A 15,612-nucleotide genomic window follows, 5' to 3' on the forward strand; every position below is an offset into this window, starting at 1 on the left:
GGGCCTGTAGTGGGTCCCCAGGAAGTTAGGGGGTTGGAGGTACACATGGGGCGTAGCTAGGGTACCCCACTGCATTGGCATGGATTGCAGTAGCTGTCACCTTGTGCATGCCAATGCACAACGTGCATTCCCAGCACTGTGGCGTGCAGTGCTGTGAGCACCACCCACCACAATGCTGGGAATTGGGGATGCCACCGCCAGGGTGGCGGTGGCATTCTAATTGGAGGTGCAGGGCCACTGTACCCCTTGCGGATGTTCCCGCATTCTGTTACGGTGGCGGGCGGTCTTTGTCCGCACGCCATGTGAATGGACCCCAAAGTTTGTTCTCAAATTAATTCTATCTCTTACTCATCTATTTTTAGGAAGCTTATCACCCATTTGGGATGGTTATATTTCTAACATAAATATTGTTGATTTACTGTTGGCTGTTGCTTTTCAGCAAATGACAAAAAATTGGAAAGATTTGACCAAATTATAATTTCAGGTATGGGGGTACGCATCATGCTTTAATCACAGAATAGACACAGTGCTTGTTCATCCTATTCATTTAACTATAAAACGTTTAAATCTATGGTTGTCTATTACAATGTTATTGATGCTAATGCTAAACACTCTTTCTCCATGGCTCCTTCTCAGCAAGAAGTTGCTTGACCTCCATGACATTATTTATTTCTTTATTAATATGTTACACCTTATTAATATGCTTTTATTGCTTTAGCTCTTTTGCTCTGTATATCAGAAATATCTTATTGATTACATTGTTAATTGGTTGTCTACTTAATTCATTATCGCCATGTTTGCATATGACATTGTATTGATTGAATGTGTTTTTTTTTACTTTTTGGTTTTATTCAGTTTATCCTCTGTGTATTCTTTTTGTTAATCATATTTTGAACTTTTATTCTTTAATAAAATCACTCTGAACTTGAAGGGTCAAGTTTACTGATTAACTTTATTGTGCAAGATGTAGGAGTTATAAAACAATGTTTTTCATCATAGAGCAAGAGAAGTGCTAGGCGTGTAAATGCTGTTGGTTATGCCTGTCACCGTTCCAGGTAAAACACATCTCAGCCTATAGCCCGACAGGTGAAAGACCTCTCCGTGGGTGTGTTTGCTTAAGCAGAGAGCCAAGGCAAAGATTCCAGGACAAAAAAAGCAACTTTCCCTGAAAGAGGCTCTACTGATAAGAGCCCATGATGGGAAACCTTTGTTTGTTTTTCTCTATTTCTGAATAAATCAATGTTTTAGTGACATTGTCTCTTTATAGTTGTCGGGAACTGCATTTTCATTTAAAAGAAGACACAATGGTTCGTCATTTGTGGACAGCGCTATTTCTTCTTTTCGACGTGGTTCTGCTCCGAGCTGAAAAGAAAGGTAAGTAAATGTGCACTTACTATTACTTCTGTTTTTACATTAGCATAGATTTGGAGACAGCGACAAACAGCATCGGGCACAAACTGCATTGAACAAACATACTGCTTCTAAGTTATGTGATTTGATTAAATGTTCTCAATAAGGTGATGATCACCAGGCAAATTCAGGACAAAGAGTCAAAATAAAGTGCAGGAAAAAGCAGGAGAGTCTTTGTAAACTCTCTGATCTTGAACCATTCTGGAAATCTTTTTTAAGGATGAGAGTTATGATTACTTCAGTAAAAGAGATGGCCTTTTCTTCAGCTGATGATCATCTCACATACAGGAATGGCATTCATAGCTCCTTCCTAGACTGAATTTGATTCAGTCTGATAGGCACTACAGACAGCACCAAGTTTAAGAAGGGAAGCATGGTGGTGGTGATTCCTCGCCTCAGGCCAGCTAGGCTTTTTGATAAGGGTCAGAGACTTCTTACGTACAGCATGCACTGTAGGAAGCATCATTACTACCCCACTCAATGTGTGTAAGGATGAGGGGGCAAGGGAGCTTAACCTGGAAATCTGTGGCATTATCGTGTGATAATTCCTTACTTTTTAGGGCACCCTCAGGAGGACAACTCATAATCCTAGGTTATTTGAGCATCTCATTATCACTCAGGGCCTGATTACGACTTTTGGTGCAGCGGGAACAGGCGGTACGCCACCGTGACGCTCCTGCTGCACCAAAGCTGGGGTTGGGCCGTCCACTAGTTTAGGAGTTTCCTCCTGTCTGGTGGGCTGGTTTTTGGTATTCCTAAGCTGTTGTGAAGTTGGCCTGTGTTCAAAGCGGCTTCAGCACTATTTTTAATGTAGGATTGGAAGAGATATTTGTATTAAAGGTAGTTTCTCTCTTCCAAATCCTTTTTAACTTCACTCACATGCAGTGCACTTGTAATTCCATCACCCAAAAACATTTGATATCCATTCCTGAGACCTATAACTAGGTGAATGAACGGTCTCTTTTCCTTTCTTTGCTTTCACTTCCTCTTGTGTTGATTTCTGTGACATGGTCGAAATCCGATCCACATTACTCCCCTCAGTTATCTAGAGGGGTAGTGGTAGGAAGGAAGGATATCCAAATGATGACACTGACCTCTCTTAGTAGTTGATGGGAATCCAACCAGTTTGTAAAGGTCTTTGCCTTAGGATTCTTGGGTGTTTGGAAAATCCTGTGTGATTTGATAATTTAGTTCTTGCTCCTGTTATAGACCACCAGATGTATTTTGTTGTTATTTTTCCTAAGGTGGTGCCTCTCAAAATGGGCACCACAATGGTAGCGCTAAAAACAGTTCCTGCGTGTCATGGACTGTAAAGTCCATGCTGTGCAGGAACTGGTGTGTATGCACAAAGGGGGGCACATTTGTGCCCCCATGTGCATCCACATGGTGTGAGGTACCATGGGGCCCTGTAGGACCTCCTCTGTTTCCTCTCTGCAACGGTTTTCATAGGGGGGAAGTGCCATGAAAATTGTGGTGGAGAGGAAACTCGTAATATGCTTGGCAGGACCGTGGCGGTCCCGCCAAGCATATTCCAGCGTCAGAACTACTGTGCCACAGCGGTTCCCTGGCAGCGTCACCCGTACCACGGCGGCCCAACCGTCCAAGTCCTAAACGGGACCGGTGAAGCGCTTGCTGGATTTCCACCACTGCACCACTGCGCCACCACAGGTCTGGTGGTGCTCAGACCGTCAGACTCGTAATCTGACCCTTAGGGTAAGATATCACATTAACATTATAGAACAATATGAGCTCCACAGCACTCTGGAAGCTTTGTATTTCTCTAACCCAGCTGTCTTAAGACAGCTGGGTTAGAGAGGTTTAAAGTACGTATGTGTGGCTGGTGATCGCAAGACGACTGGCCAAAAAGACATGCACACTTTAAACTGAAAGCACCCTGCTCTCTCTGCTGCTGTTATTCAGTAGCAGCCCTGCCCCAGTTCTGATGTTCCGTCCAGGACGGGGTGAAGAAAAATAAAATAGTAATTATTTTTCTCGCTTGAGGCATTTCCGTGGGGCGAAGATCCTCCGCTCAAATGGAGGAGCCGCCCCTATGGCAGCAATCAATCAATAGCAAAACACCCTTCTGGGCTCTGGTAATGAGGACCTAGCTTGTATTTTTCACATTGTTCTTTAAAGAAAACGGGCATGTGTACAGACACATAGTCTAGTTGTTTAATTCCAGGACAATTCAATTAGTGTGCATTGCCCAGTTAAAAAAATATGGCACAAAAAACCTTTGCTCATATATGTCTGAGTGACATTTAAAGCTAGATACAATTCACAGTTCCCATAACCATGGGCAAATATTAAATATAGCAGAGCCTCCTTTACACATTAAACAAGCATTGGCAAAGCCAATATCTCCTGACTGGTAAAACTATTGGCTTTAACAATGTTTTTTAATTTTTTTATTCTGGATAGTCACAGCAAATGCACATGCATCCATGGCAACCATCTTGGACCAAGATTTGTATAACAATATCCCAAAATGCATTTATAGACAGCCACAATGGATCCATGCTCACTCTCAGTGGCCATCTATGAAAGTCTTTTTTATTTTAACAAATCCAGTTCACAGATAGACACCCTGAATGCATTAGTATCCACATTGGACATCTCTTAATGGGATTTCCTAACTTTAAAATAAAGCCATTGGAAGATAATGATTAACTCCGCATATTCATGCACATGCGCTTATGGTCATCTTGAAATGATCATGAAAACATTTTCAGATAACTGAAACTATGATGGACAGTGCAGTGCAGAAATAAGCAAGGGGAATGAGGGAAAGAGGATGCTGGGTGAAGGGTGAGAAAAGGGTGTAGCAAGTGTGTAGAAAGGGGATGGAGAGTGGAAGGTGGAGCAAGAAAAGACAGGGAGGGAGAGAAAATAGTCCCTCCCACGTACCACAAAGTAATGTCTAACATCAGCAGTGCAAGGATGCATACTCTAATTAAATTCAAAATGTACCTGTGTGAGACAAATTAAAGAATAGGAAGGAAGCCATCAAATCAGGAGCAGGAAAGACAGACTGACAACAAAGCTATCCAATCAAGAACAAGGGCTAACCTAATGCATATTGTAAATATAAATATTGTTTTGGAAGCAATAGATCTGCAACAGACAGCTAAAGCTGCATGTAGTCAGTTCCTATAAACAGGCAACATACAATAAAATAAAATTGGTAATAAAAGGACAACACTAGGCTTGTGTCTGCAAAGTATTTTATTAAAAAGGGAACAGAGCAGAAACAATGAGCTTCATGCAACTCCTTTCTATAACTGAAGCACTCAATCTGCTACTCTTTAAACCATGAAATGCAAACTCTGGGATCATAATTGTTATCCCAAATCCATTTTCTGCCCCCAGCACCTCCAGTTACAGACCTATAGATACATATCACATTTTAATGAGGATATGTTGATTTTGTCAATGCTTGCTGTGTCTTTCTCAAACACAAGCTACATGTCTCGGTTTACTTTCCTACGCTCATATATATTAATAGTTGCCTATATTCTTCCTACATTTATGGCCTGGTTACTATAGCCTCATTTTATTTCTTCTCTGATTGGCTTCTGTCCTGGCCGTCACATTAATGGGCCTGCAATTGCTACTTCCACAGTCAAGGCATTTTACAGACCTAATTGCTGCCAGTGTAGACTCAATAGCAAGGCTTAAGATTATCCGAAAATACTGTTTATTTTAGTTCACAAATTTATTTATTTATTTATTTATTTATTTATATCATTTATAAAGCGCACTGTTACGAACCGGTGTCCGAGTTCTGATGTGAAACTCCCTACGTTTCAAGCCTCCCGTCTAAAGCATGAAGAGCCATGTTTTTAGATTTTTCCGGAACGCCAGCAGGTTCGTACTTTGTTTTAGGGCCATGGGTAAGGCATTCTAGGCGTTCAACGCCCCTCTAATAAAACTTCTACCCCCCCAGCGTGTTTCCCTGAAAATGTGTATGTTTTTGTTGACTACAATTTACACGGGTAGTATTACCTCTACAAATCTTAACCCACACTATTGATGTCCTTGTGTAATGAAATGTATTTTCAAGGACATGAAATGGTGAGTCCCATGATCACATTTAGATATGTAGACATATTAAAGTAATTGAGTTTACAAAAAACTCCACCCAATCACTCATCCACCTAACCAGTGACTCATTCTTATATTCACCCAATTATCCATTCACACAGGATTACACATCCACACTCACAAACGAAAAAAACACTGTCACTTATAAAATAGCCGCACCCATTAGCTTTGGCTCTGTTTGTTTGAAAACATAACCTTTTAATGTCTTTCCGATGGACTCCGTGAACATTTACATCGCTGCACGAGTGTTTGTTGGACCGAATGGTGGCCCAAAGGACCTTAGATTTTAAAATGTTCAGTGAAGTATGTCTTGTCCAGGAACTTTAAGTTTTGATCGGGTGTCAAGCACTAAGTCCCAGATTTACAAACATTTTGTACTGGATTTGCATCACAAACATGATGAAAACCTGCACAAAATGTTTTTTTTAATTTTCTTTCTAGTGCAAAGCTTGTTTCGCGCTGAAAGCTGCATCAAAGTAATGCAAGGCAATGCAAAGCACTGCTTTAAAGCACTGCTTCAATTCAATTCAATTGATTTATTTGATTATGCATAATAATAATAAAAGATAAAAACATAAAAGCTACATAAAAAGCTTAAAAACCTTATTATATACGATTCAATACATTTCATTCAGGTTACATAACCTATGAAAATGTAGGTACTGTTTAAAAATAATGAGCCAGCCTATCATACATGTCATTATATCTTAGGCACACATTATTACGTTCCAAAATAAGGCTCCATTTATGTAACCGGTGACCGCCAGCATCCCCACCTGGTCAAGTAAAAGCTGTAAATGTCTAAAGGCAGGTCGAAATTGCAGAAAACTCTTTCTTTTAAGAGTGGTAATAAATACTTTTTGCATAAAATTCATAATATTTTCAGAATCAAATCAAGCTTTATTCGGATCATATAGAATGTCCTTAAAAGCATACTATAAAATACAGTAAAATCCATATGTAAACAAAAAGAGAAAAAGAAACAGAATAGGCAACCTAACATAATTAAATGAACAAAGTCATTATACAATTATACATATCATAAGGAAAATGCACTTTATAATATTTCATAATACAAATTTTCGAAGTAAACAAGCTAATTCCTTAGTTTAATTGCCGACGTTATATATCCAAGTACTGCATTACAGACTGATATTGTGTCCGAGGCTCGATGTAGGTAATTTTATTTTGCCACTTCTTAAAAACCGAATGATACCGAATCGGTATTTAAGAAGTGGTAAAATAGAGGGGGGGATGGAGGTAATACAGAATCGGTAAATACCGAATCGTTGAGATTCGGTATTTACCGATTCTGTAAATACCGATTTGGTAATGCCCATTGATTCCAATGGGCATTGAAGCCCATAGGAATCAATGGGCATTACCGAATCGGTATTTACCGATTCTGTAAATACCGATTCCAGCAAGGGTGCAGGGGATGTCACTTTGACACCTTCTAGCACCCCAAATACAGGCATGTGTGCCATGTGGCACACAGACATGCCCTAAGGGCATGTCTGTCTGTCACATGGCATAGGTGTGCATGCACACATGTGCATGCACACCTGGATTCGGTATTTTACCACCTAATTTGTATTGGGTGGTAAAATACCGAATCTGAAATGCCTGTAGCCTGGAAACAGTGCTACCTACATCAGGAATATTCCGAATCGGTAAAATTACCGATTCGGTATTTTACAGAATCTGTAAATTTACCTAATCGGTAAATTTACAGATTCTGTGAAATATAGCCCCCTACATCTCAATCACCAAATACCGTGAATTCGGCCGTTACCGACCGGTATTTGGTGACCTACATCGGGCCCCAAGTTTCTTAAATAGTTAAAACCAGCTTTAAGGGAGTACAGGCACTCAGTTTTAAAAACAGGACGAAGGAAAACATTTCTAATTTCCTTATAAAAATTACAAAAAAGTGAAAAATGAAGGGTACTTTGTTTGGACCTGCTATCACATGGACAAATTGGAAGATTAGCACACCACTTGCCCCTCCTAGGAAAGGCAAAGAGAAAATGTAATGTGTTCATCCGCAGTCTGGTTAGATAGAATCTATACTGAACGTTAGTTATAAAAACAAGGTATGGCTGTATGCCCATAGCAATTGGCTCTTCAAGATATGATACAACAGTCATCTTGGCACTTGCGACCTCTTCTCTTGAAGCAATACTAGCATTCAAGAGGCTCTTTTTTAATTCAACCTTGCTAATTTTTGTATATCCTCCGGTTGATTCCAGTTCAGGGCCAAATTGCATTCTTCTAAAAGACCACTGATATAACTTAACCAAGGTATTTTCTTACAACTGTCTTGGGACAGACAGTCTAAAATGATGTCCCTAGTAAAATGGGTTTCTTCCCTATTCCAGACGCGGTGCCACAAGTTTAAAGCAGCCATACTAATCAAATCATGTATGTGAGAAGAGCCGGTTTCTCTATGCAAGATAATAGAAGGGGTTGAGGCAGGTACGGCTAGTAAGCATTTTAAACATTTATTTTCAAGGGTTTGTATCTGGGTGGTATCTGTCTGGCCCCATAGGGCTCCCCCATAAAAAGTCCCTGTAATGCACTTCGCTCCATATAACTTCAAAATCTCCCGTACAGGTTTTTTTACCAATTCTTTGGGAGAATCTGAAAAAAGCCCCTACTACTTTCACAAATTTCAACTTGCATAGAGTTATCTGTTTATTCCAAGTACCCTTACTGTTAAAAAGAATCCCTAGATATGAGAATGTGGCTGTTCTCTCTATTAATGTCCCGTTAATAAAATATGTTTTTGTTTTAATATTCCTTTTACCACAGGACATAACCAAAGTCTTGGTCAAATTAATTTTTAAGGATTTTTCAGTCATAAAACTTGTAAAATTATCCATCAAGGTTTGTAGGCCATTTGCTGTCCTCGAGATTAGTACAGCATCATCGGCATACAATCAGAGGGGCGTAGGTCGATTGCCGACCTTTGGCACATCTTCCAAATTCTGTAATAAAACATCAACACCATTTATATACAGTGAAAGCAAGAGAGATGCAAGAGTCCATCCCTGTCTTATCCAACGTGTAATATTAAAATTATTTGTACATTCCCCATGTTTCCCATAACGTATCTTTGCAGACAGATGAGCATAGATTTGAGATAAGAAACTAATAATGTCCTTGGGGGCGCCCATTCCTCTCAATGTCTCCCATAGCTTTGAATGTTTTACCAAGTCAAAAGCGCTTGACAAATCAACAAAGCAGAGGTGAAGGCAGCCCTCCCTTGCAAAAGTATATTTTCCTATTATTAGTTCTAAATTCAAACATTGTTTAATTGTTTCAACGCCTCGTCTAAAGTCGTACTGAGCTACAGATAAAATATAATTTTCTACTACCCTTTGCTCCAGCCTGGCCCACAACATTCTATTCATAACTTTAGAGGTTGATTCAAGCAAAGATATTGGGCGATAGCAACTAGCACTGCCCCTATTCCCTTTTTTGAAAATGGGGACTATCAGACTCTCCGCCCAGGTGACCGGTATCACCCCCTCAATTGTTGCATTAAAAATGTGTGCAAGGGGCCTGGCTAGCAGCCGATCATGGCGGCAGCTTAACACAGGAGCTCCGGGAGCGAGGCGACATCCCCCGGCAATCCGGCATGTTAATCCGTCGCAAGAAACACTCCGAAGGGCGAACCGGGCCTAGGACCGAGCAGTACCCAGCAGGGAAAATTTAAAAGCGGGTTGACACCGGGAACCGAAGAAACAGTATACTGCGGGGTGCCGCCTGCGGAAGACGGCGAGCAGCGGCCTTTCCCTCAGCATCGATCCGGGCGGAAGTGAAGAGGATGTTGGGCCCTGGCGCCGGAAACGGACCCTGAAGAGGAGACCAAGGGAAACGCTGTTAACGAAAGAGGCTTAAGCAACATCGGTCACAGAACTATGACCATCAGAAAGACTCCTCCTTAAACCCAAAAGTAAAACGTGCCGCGCTGAGGCCCGCAAGAATAGCCGGTAACGCAGACGGGTGAGAAGAGGCCGTCAACGGAGCGGTAGCAGGCCTTGGCACGAAGACGCAGCTCCTTTGGAGACTTTTTCCCCCCCGACCCACATAGGGGGCTGTGGGAGGAAATTTGGTGAAAGACACTCTTTTGCAAACCGGTAGTCGGCCCAGAGTGCCTACCTGTCCCATATCTCGCCCTGGCTACTAACGAAACTCAAACGACCCGGAGATTGCGGTCGAAGAAGAATCAAGGCAGTTCGCAGGGAATTCCGAGAGACACGGTGGAGACAAGGTGTAAGGGCGAGGGAGATCCAGACAAACACAATATGGCAGGAAGAGGCCCTAAACACGGCTTAACGCAAGCTAAACTCGACAATTTCGCCTACGACCGGAACAACCCTCCCTAGGCGGAATCTCGGAACTCTACGGGGGGGGAAATTACAAGAAGGGGACGGGGCCCAGAAAGCGTTGCTGGAAGATGTAATGCGGGCCCTAGCACAGGTACAGATGACGGTGGGCTCCACGGCCACAGAAGTCACCCTGATTAGAGCGGACCTCCAAAAAATGAGCGAGAGAGTGAAACAGGTGGAAGGGTGACAAAATCCTTGGTGGAAGATGTCTCGGAGCTACAAGGGGCAATGGAGAAGATGGCGGCCGAAAGCAAGGTCCTCAGAGACAAGATGGACGACCAGGAAGGGCGCTCTAGGAGGAACAACCTCCGAATACTGGGGGTTCTGGAATCAGAAGGAAAAGCGGCGATGGATCTCTACGTGGAAGACTTGATTAAGACACACTTGAATCCGAAGGGCCTCTCGCACTATTTCTCAGTAGAGAGATCCCACAGGGTACCCGGTGGGAAACCAAAACCGGGGGCTCCCAGCTGGCCGATCCTGGCAAGACTTTTTAATTTTCGAGACCGAGATACCATCTTGCAGGCAGCGAGAATACCCCCGGCTATTCAGATCCAGAACTCAACGGTAGCCTTCTTCCCAGACTACACTGCTGAGGTGGCGCGCCGGAGGAGGACCTTTATGGACGTTAAAAGCGCGCTTCGAGCTAAGGAGGTGCCCTATTCCATGTTATTCCCGGCGCGTCTCAGAGTAGTGGCCGAGGACAAAGTATAGTTTTTCGAGACACCGGAGGCGGCACAGGACTGGTTGGAGGGCTGGAGACCGGCGGGGCATCAACACCGGCCAAGTAAAAATGCACAAAGACACAGAGACAATGGGCAAGAGGGTTCACAAACATCCAGAAGAGGGGGATCGAATGGGTCACCAGCGCCTGAATTCCAGGGAGCGGAAGGAGGCATATCACCATGATTTCTCGGTGTGGGCCACAACAAATGCACACTAAGAAACTCTGGAAAAGGGACGTGCTTGGACACTAGCCTGGGGAGCTCGGAGGAGGGCAGGGTTGTCACCTGCTCCGGAGGACACTCCACCCCAGCGCGCAAGTAATCTGTTGAAGGGATGGGTTAAGCACTCTGTTATGTTGGGGCGGCGGGTGGTTGATAGCCCGTTAAGCAGGGAGGCAGGGAGGGGGAGGCATGGGGGGGTTTGTTTAGCAGTTACTGAAGTTCCACGACTAAGGTCAAATTTTGTAAAAGGACGCAAGAATGGTTTACGCTACATCAGTGACGGGTACACCCCGAGATCGAGATCCGATTTGCACTGTTAGAGGTGTAGGATAAGCAATGCATGACGCCCAAGGACAGGCACCTGAGGAGGGGCTGCGAAGATCACAAGTAGTGCCTCTCTGACTTATGTCTTGGAATGTGCGAGGGTTGGGAGATAAGATAAAGAGAGGGTTGGTGTTGAATGCAGTGAGTAGGAAAGGGACCGGCCTTGGTGCTCCACCAACTCAGAGTTTACCACGGGTTCTAGGGGTACGGGCATACTGGTGGACAAGTCAGCACCATTCATCACATTGAGCACCAAGACAGACACACAGTGATTTTTGCAGCACTCTAAGGGCAGTGGGAGGGGAGGCTAATGAACGTAGTATCAGTATATGTCCCCCCAGCACTTCATGCAGTCATGCTACCAGCACTGGGTGAATTCCTGCTAAACTTGCCTGAGGGAGACATACTGATTGGAGGGGACTTCAACGCAGCAGTAGATTCACTAGTGGATAGGTTCCCGGCGATGCCCCAAGCGGGGGGCACTTCACGTATTCAGAGATTTTTAACCGCAATGGGACTAATAGATATATGGCACTATACCCACCCTACAGCACAACAGTACACTTACCACTCCACAGTCCATAACAGTTTGTCACGTATCGATTACTTTTTTGCGATGGGTGATGGTGTACAACATGTAGACACTGTCGAGATACATCCGAGGGGCATTTCAGACCACTCATCGGTCACACTCACGTTGTCCACACAGGAGAAGTCACGTAGGAGGATCTACCCAAAACACGCTTCATATCTCCGAGTCCCCAAAGTACGTAAGGCACTCAAGATAACAACATCACACTACTTCACGGAAAACACCGCATCAGTACGGTCACCCGCTATTTTGTGGGAGGCGTACAAGACGGTACTAAGGGGGCAGGCTATAGCATCCATAGCGGGACATAGGAGAGAACGGCAGCAAGAGTTGTCTGAGTTGGAGATAGCACTGCAAGCTGCAACCACGGCGCATGAGGCAAACCCCACGACACACACATCCCATGCACTACTCCTTAAACAACAGCAGTTCAGGGAAAATGTAAAGCAACAGACAGCGTCCCAGATAACAGAGATGACACACAGGATTTATGACATAGGGGACAAGGCAGGTAAAATGCTGGCATGGCTTGACAAGAGGGGAGGAAGTACCAGAGGTATACAGCGCATTAGAGATAAACAAGAAAGGGTACACATGAGTCCTGAAAAAATTGTAGGGGCATTAGCGGAATATTTTGAGGGAGTATACAGGCCTGTAACGGAAGTATCAGCAGACAGGGCACGCATAATGTTGGAAAACACCCCCCATAAGACACTGATGCCGGAAGCGGTGACGGAACTGGAGGCAGACATTACAAAGGAGGAGATTCAAAGAGCAATACACGCTATAAAGCCAGTTAAGGCGTCAGGTCCCAACGGTATCCCTATAGAATGGTACCAGGTAGCATCTAAAAGGCTAAGTGGGCATTTGTTGAATATGTATACAGACAGTTTGGGAAAGGCCGAACTTCCATGTGATCAACGGATGGCGACAATCGTTGCGATCCCCAAACCCGGTAGAGACCCGGAATTGTGCAGATCGTTTCGCCCAATTTCCCTACTCAATGCCGAAGTAAAAATCCTGACTAAAATTCTACCCACCAGGCTGATGGCCCATCTCCCGCAAATCATACACCCAGATCAGTCCGGCTTTATGCCGCATAGGAATACAGCCCTCAATTTGCGTAGGATGCATAGTGTGCTTGCCAGAGCGGATACCCTATCAGAAAAGGCGGTCATACTGGCACTCGACGCAAAGATGGCATTCGATAAGGTGGAGTGGCAATATTTATTCGAAGTCCTGGTCCATATGGGGACTGGCCCCAAATTCGTGGCCTGGGTCCGACTACTATACGCTAAACCAGTGGCGCAAGTGGTGGCAAATGGCCATATTTCGCAACCATTCCAGTTGGGTAGGGGTACCCATCAGGGTTGTCCCCTGTCGCCTTTGCTCTTTGCGCTTGCACTAGAGCCATTGGCAAATCGAATACGCTCCACTCCACTACTAAAAGGTATCGCTTGGTCGGAAGGGTGGAAAGACCGCCTGCCACTTTATGCGGATGACATGCTGGTGTACCTGACGGAACCGGAACGAAGTATACCGGCACTGTTGACACTGTGCGACGAGTGGGGGAAGATATCGGGATACACCCTGAACTGGAATAAGTCGGAACTATATGTACTGCATGGACCGACCCCCGCACTGTGCGAAAACTGCACTCTGAGGGTGTCAGGAACATCCTTTAAATACCTAGGGGTGTATATAACAAAGGACCCAGCCGAATTCTTTCAAAAGAACTTGGCACCCCCGTTGGATCGACTGAAGCATGATGTCAAATTCTGGGCGACATTGCCACTAACATTGTTATAAGATGATGTCATTGCCTCGGTTTCTGTATATACTGGAAAATACACCATACCCGGTAGACAAAAGATATTTCGGAAAAATATCGGCCTTGATGGCAGGCCTCATGTGGAACAATCGACTGGCACGAATATCCCAGGCTAAGTTGCATAGGGGGTGGTACGATGGCGGTATTGCCTTACCGAACCTGCACCTCTACTACATGGCTGCGCAACTAAAACCCATAAACCAGTGGCTGTATGCACCTCAAGAAGACCCAGCATACAAGGCTGACAGGGAGCAATTAGGTACTCACAATATACTGGCACCTCTATATGACCAAAGGAAAGTATGCATGCTCGTGGGGCCCACAAGACTTACCTCAGCGCTATGGCATACAGCACAGACACAATTGGGCTGGAAGGGGAAAATTACCAAACGTACCCCATTGTGGGACACGCGGGCCCTGGGAAATCTGAGAAGCAGTAAGGGGTTCACATTATGGGATAATATTGGACTATCCACAGTGGGAGATCTGTGGGACAAGGACACTGTGATCCCCTTTGACCAGTTGAGGCAGCAATACGAGCTGGGGTCCACAGAATTGTATCGTTACATACAGGTGCGACACGCTTTGCTAGCAGCCATCCCGCACGGCACGAAAGTCCCAGAGTCGTCACCGCTCGAGGATCGTCTCCTTACAGACTACATGCAGGAAAAAGCAACATCTCTCACTTATCGTAAACTGTTAAATAACTTAGAGGACTCGACAATAAAACTGAGAGCTAAATGGTTTGAGAAACTAGGGGAAATGGACGAATTTGAATGGAATGCAGCATTGGCTTCTCCTAAGGAGGTGGGCATATCAGCAAAGTTCTGACTCATACAGTTCAAAATCTTACATAGGGTATACTATACGAGGAAGATGCTCCACACAATACAGAGGGCACAACATCCATACTGTCTTCGTGGGTGTGGGGATGAGGGACTTTTTTGCACACTATTTGGGATTGTCCTCGCATTCAGGAATTCTGGAGACAAGTCATGCGTACCATCTTGCAAGTTTTGGAGGTCTCCCTAGTTCAGGAACCACGGAAATGTCTGCTCAATATATGGGGGCCCAACGACCTTTAAAGACACGGACCGCTATGGTCCACGATAGGTATGGTAATAGCCAAACGAGAAATAGCACAGAGGTGGGGAGCGATAGACATTCCAACGCTAACACAGTGGTGCGAAAATATGGACAGGATCATGATAGTAGAGAGGACGGTATACATAAATAGAGCATGCCCGCGCAAATAGAACAAGATATGGACCCCATGGAACGCATTCAGGGGGGACATATGTGAACCACTAGAGGAAGATGACACCTTGACATCAGATGAAGAGGGGGAGGAAGACTAAGATACGGGATACGGGGAGCTCGAGGTAGGGATTCAAGGGAACAACGGAATGTAGGTGCAGAACAGGGAGGTGAGAGGGGGTACATAAGGTAACAACTGATCATCGTGCATAATGACCCTAACATGGTGGAATATAGTGATAACAAACTAATGTGATCTTTAAGCCACTTACACAAAACGAAGGCTAGGCGATCTAATCAGATTAGGGGTAATAAGCTCACTCTTGTGGAACTGATGACCGAATGTGGTAACTTTATGTTTATATCGTTTAATGTTATAAAATATAAAAATGAGACCTACATGAATCCATACTGTACGCACGGACTGTAACGCATACATAAATGTTTTATGCCGCCGCACCTCTGGGTTGGCGGCTAATAGGCTGTGTACTTTCTAACTTACTACCTATGCGGACTAAGTTGGCGGCCGGCCCCAGAGGTTGTAGGCCAGAAGCTGTGTATTGTTTATTAATGATAAATAAAGGTCTTCAAAAAAAAAATGTGTGCAGGATGGGAACCCAAAGATCCATATCATATTTAAATACATCAATTTGGACCCCGTCGGGGCCAGCCGCCTTGCCACTAGCTCTATTCTTGAGGGCTGTTCTAATTTCAACTTGAGTTATACTACTTACTTTGGTGTCATTTAAA

General features: G+C 44.3%; 1 protein-coding gene across 2 annotated transcripts in view; it reads left to right on the plus strand.

The window, feature by feature from the left end:
- The first annotated feature begins 1,153 nt into the window (after window positions 1-1,153).
- LOC147697737 (coagulation factor X-like) overlaps window positions 1,154-15,612 on the plus strand; it is an 824,358-nt gene continuing 809,899 nt past the window's right edge. Inside the window, exon 1 of one of the 2 annotated variants that reach the window (XM_086934412.1) lies at window positions 1,154-1,374. In XM_086934412.1, coding sequence (XP_086790538.1) covers window positions 1,305-1,374 — 70 coding nt within the window. In that variant the 5' untranslated portion in view covers window positions 1,154-1,304. The remainder of the gene's footprint in view (window positions 1,375-15,612) is intronic. The other variant, XM_086934411.1, reaches the window with a different exon arrangement.

The sequence above is a fragment of the Lissotriton vulgaris genome, chromosome 8 (assembly GCF_964263255.1).
Source record: "Lissotriton vulgaris chromosome 8, aLisVul1.2, whole genome shotgun sequence".
NCBI lineage: Eukaryota > Metazoa > Chordata > Amphibia > Caudata > Salamandridae > Lissotriton > Lissotriton vulgaris.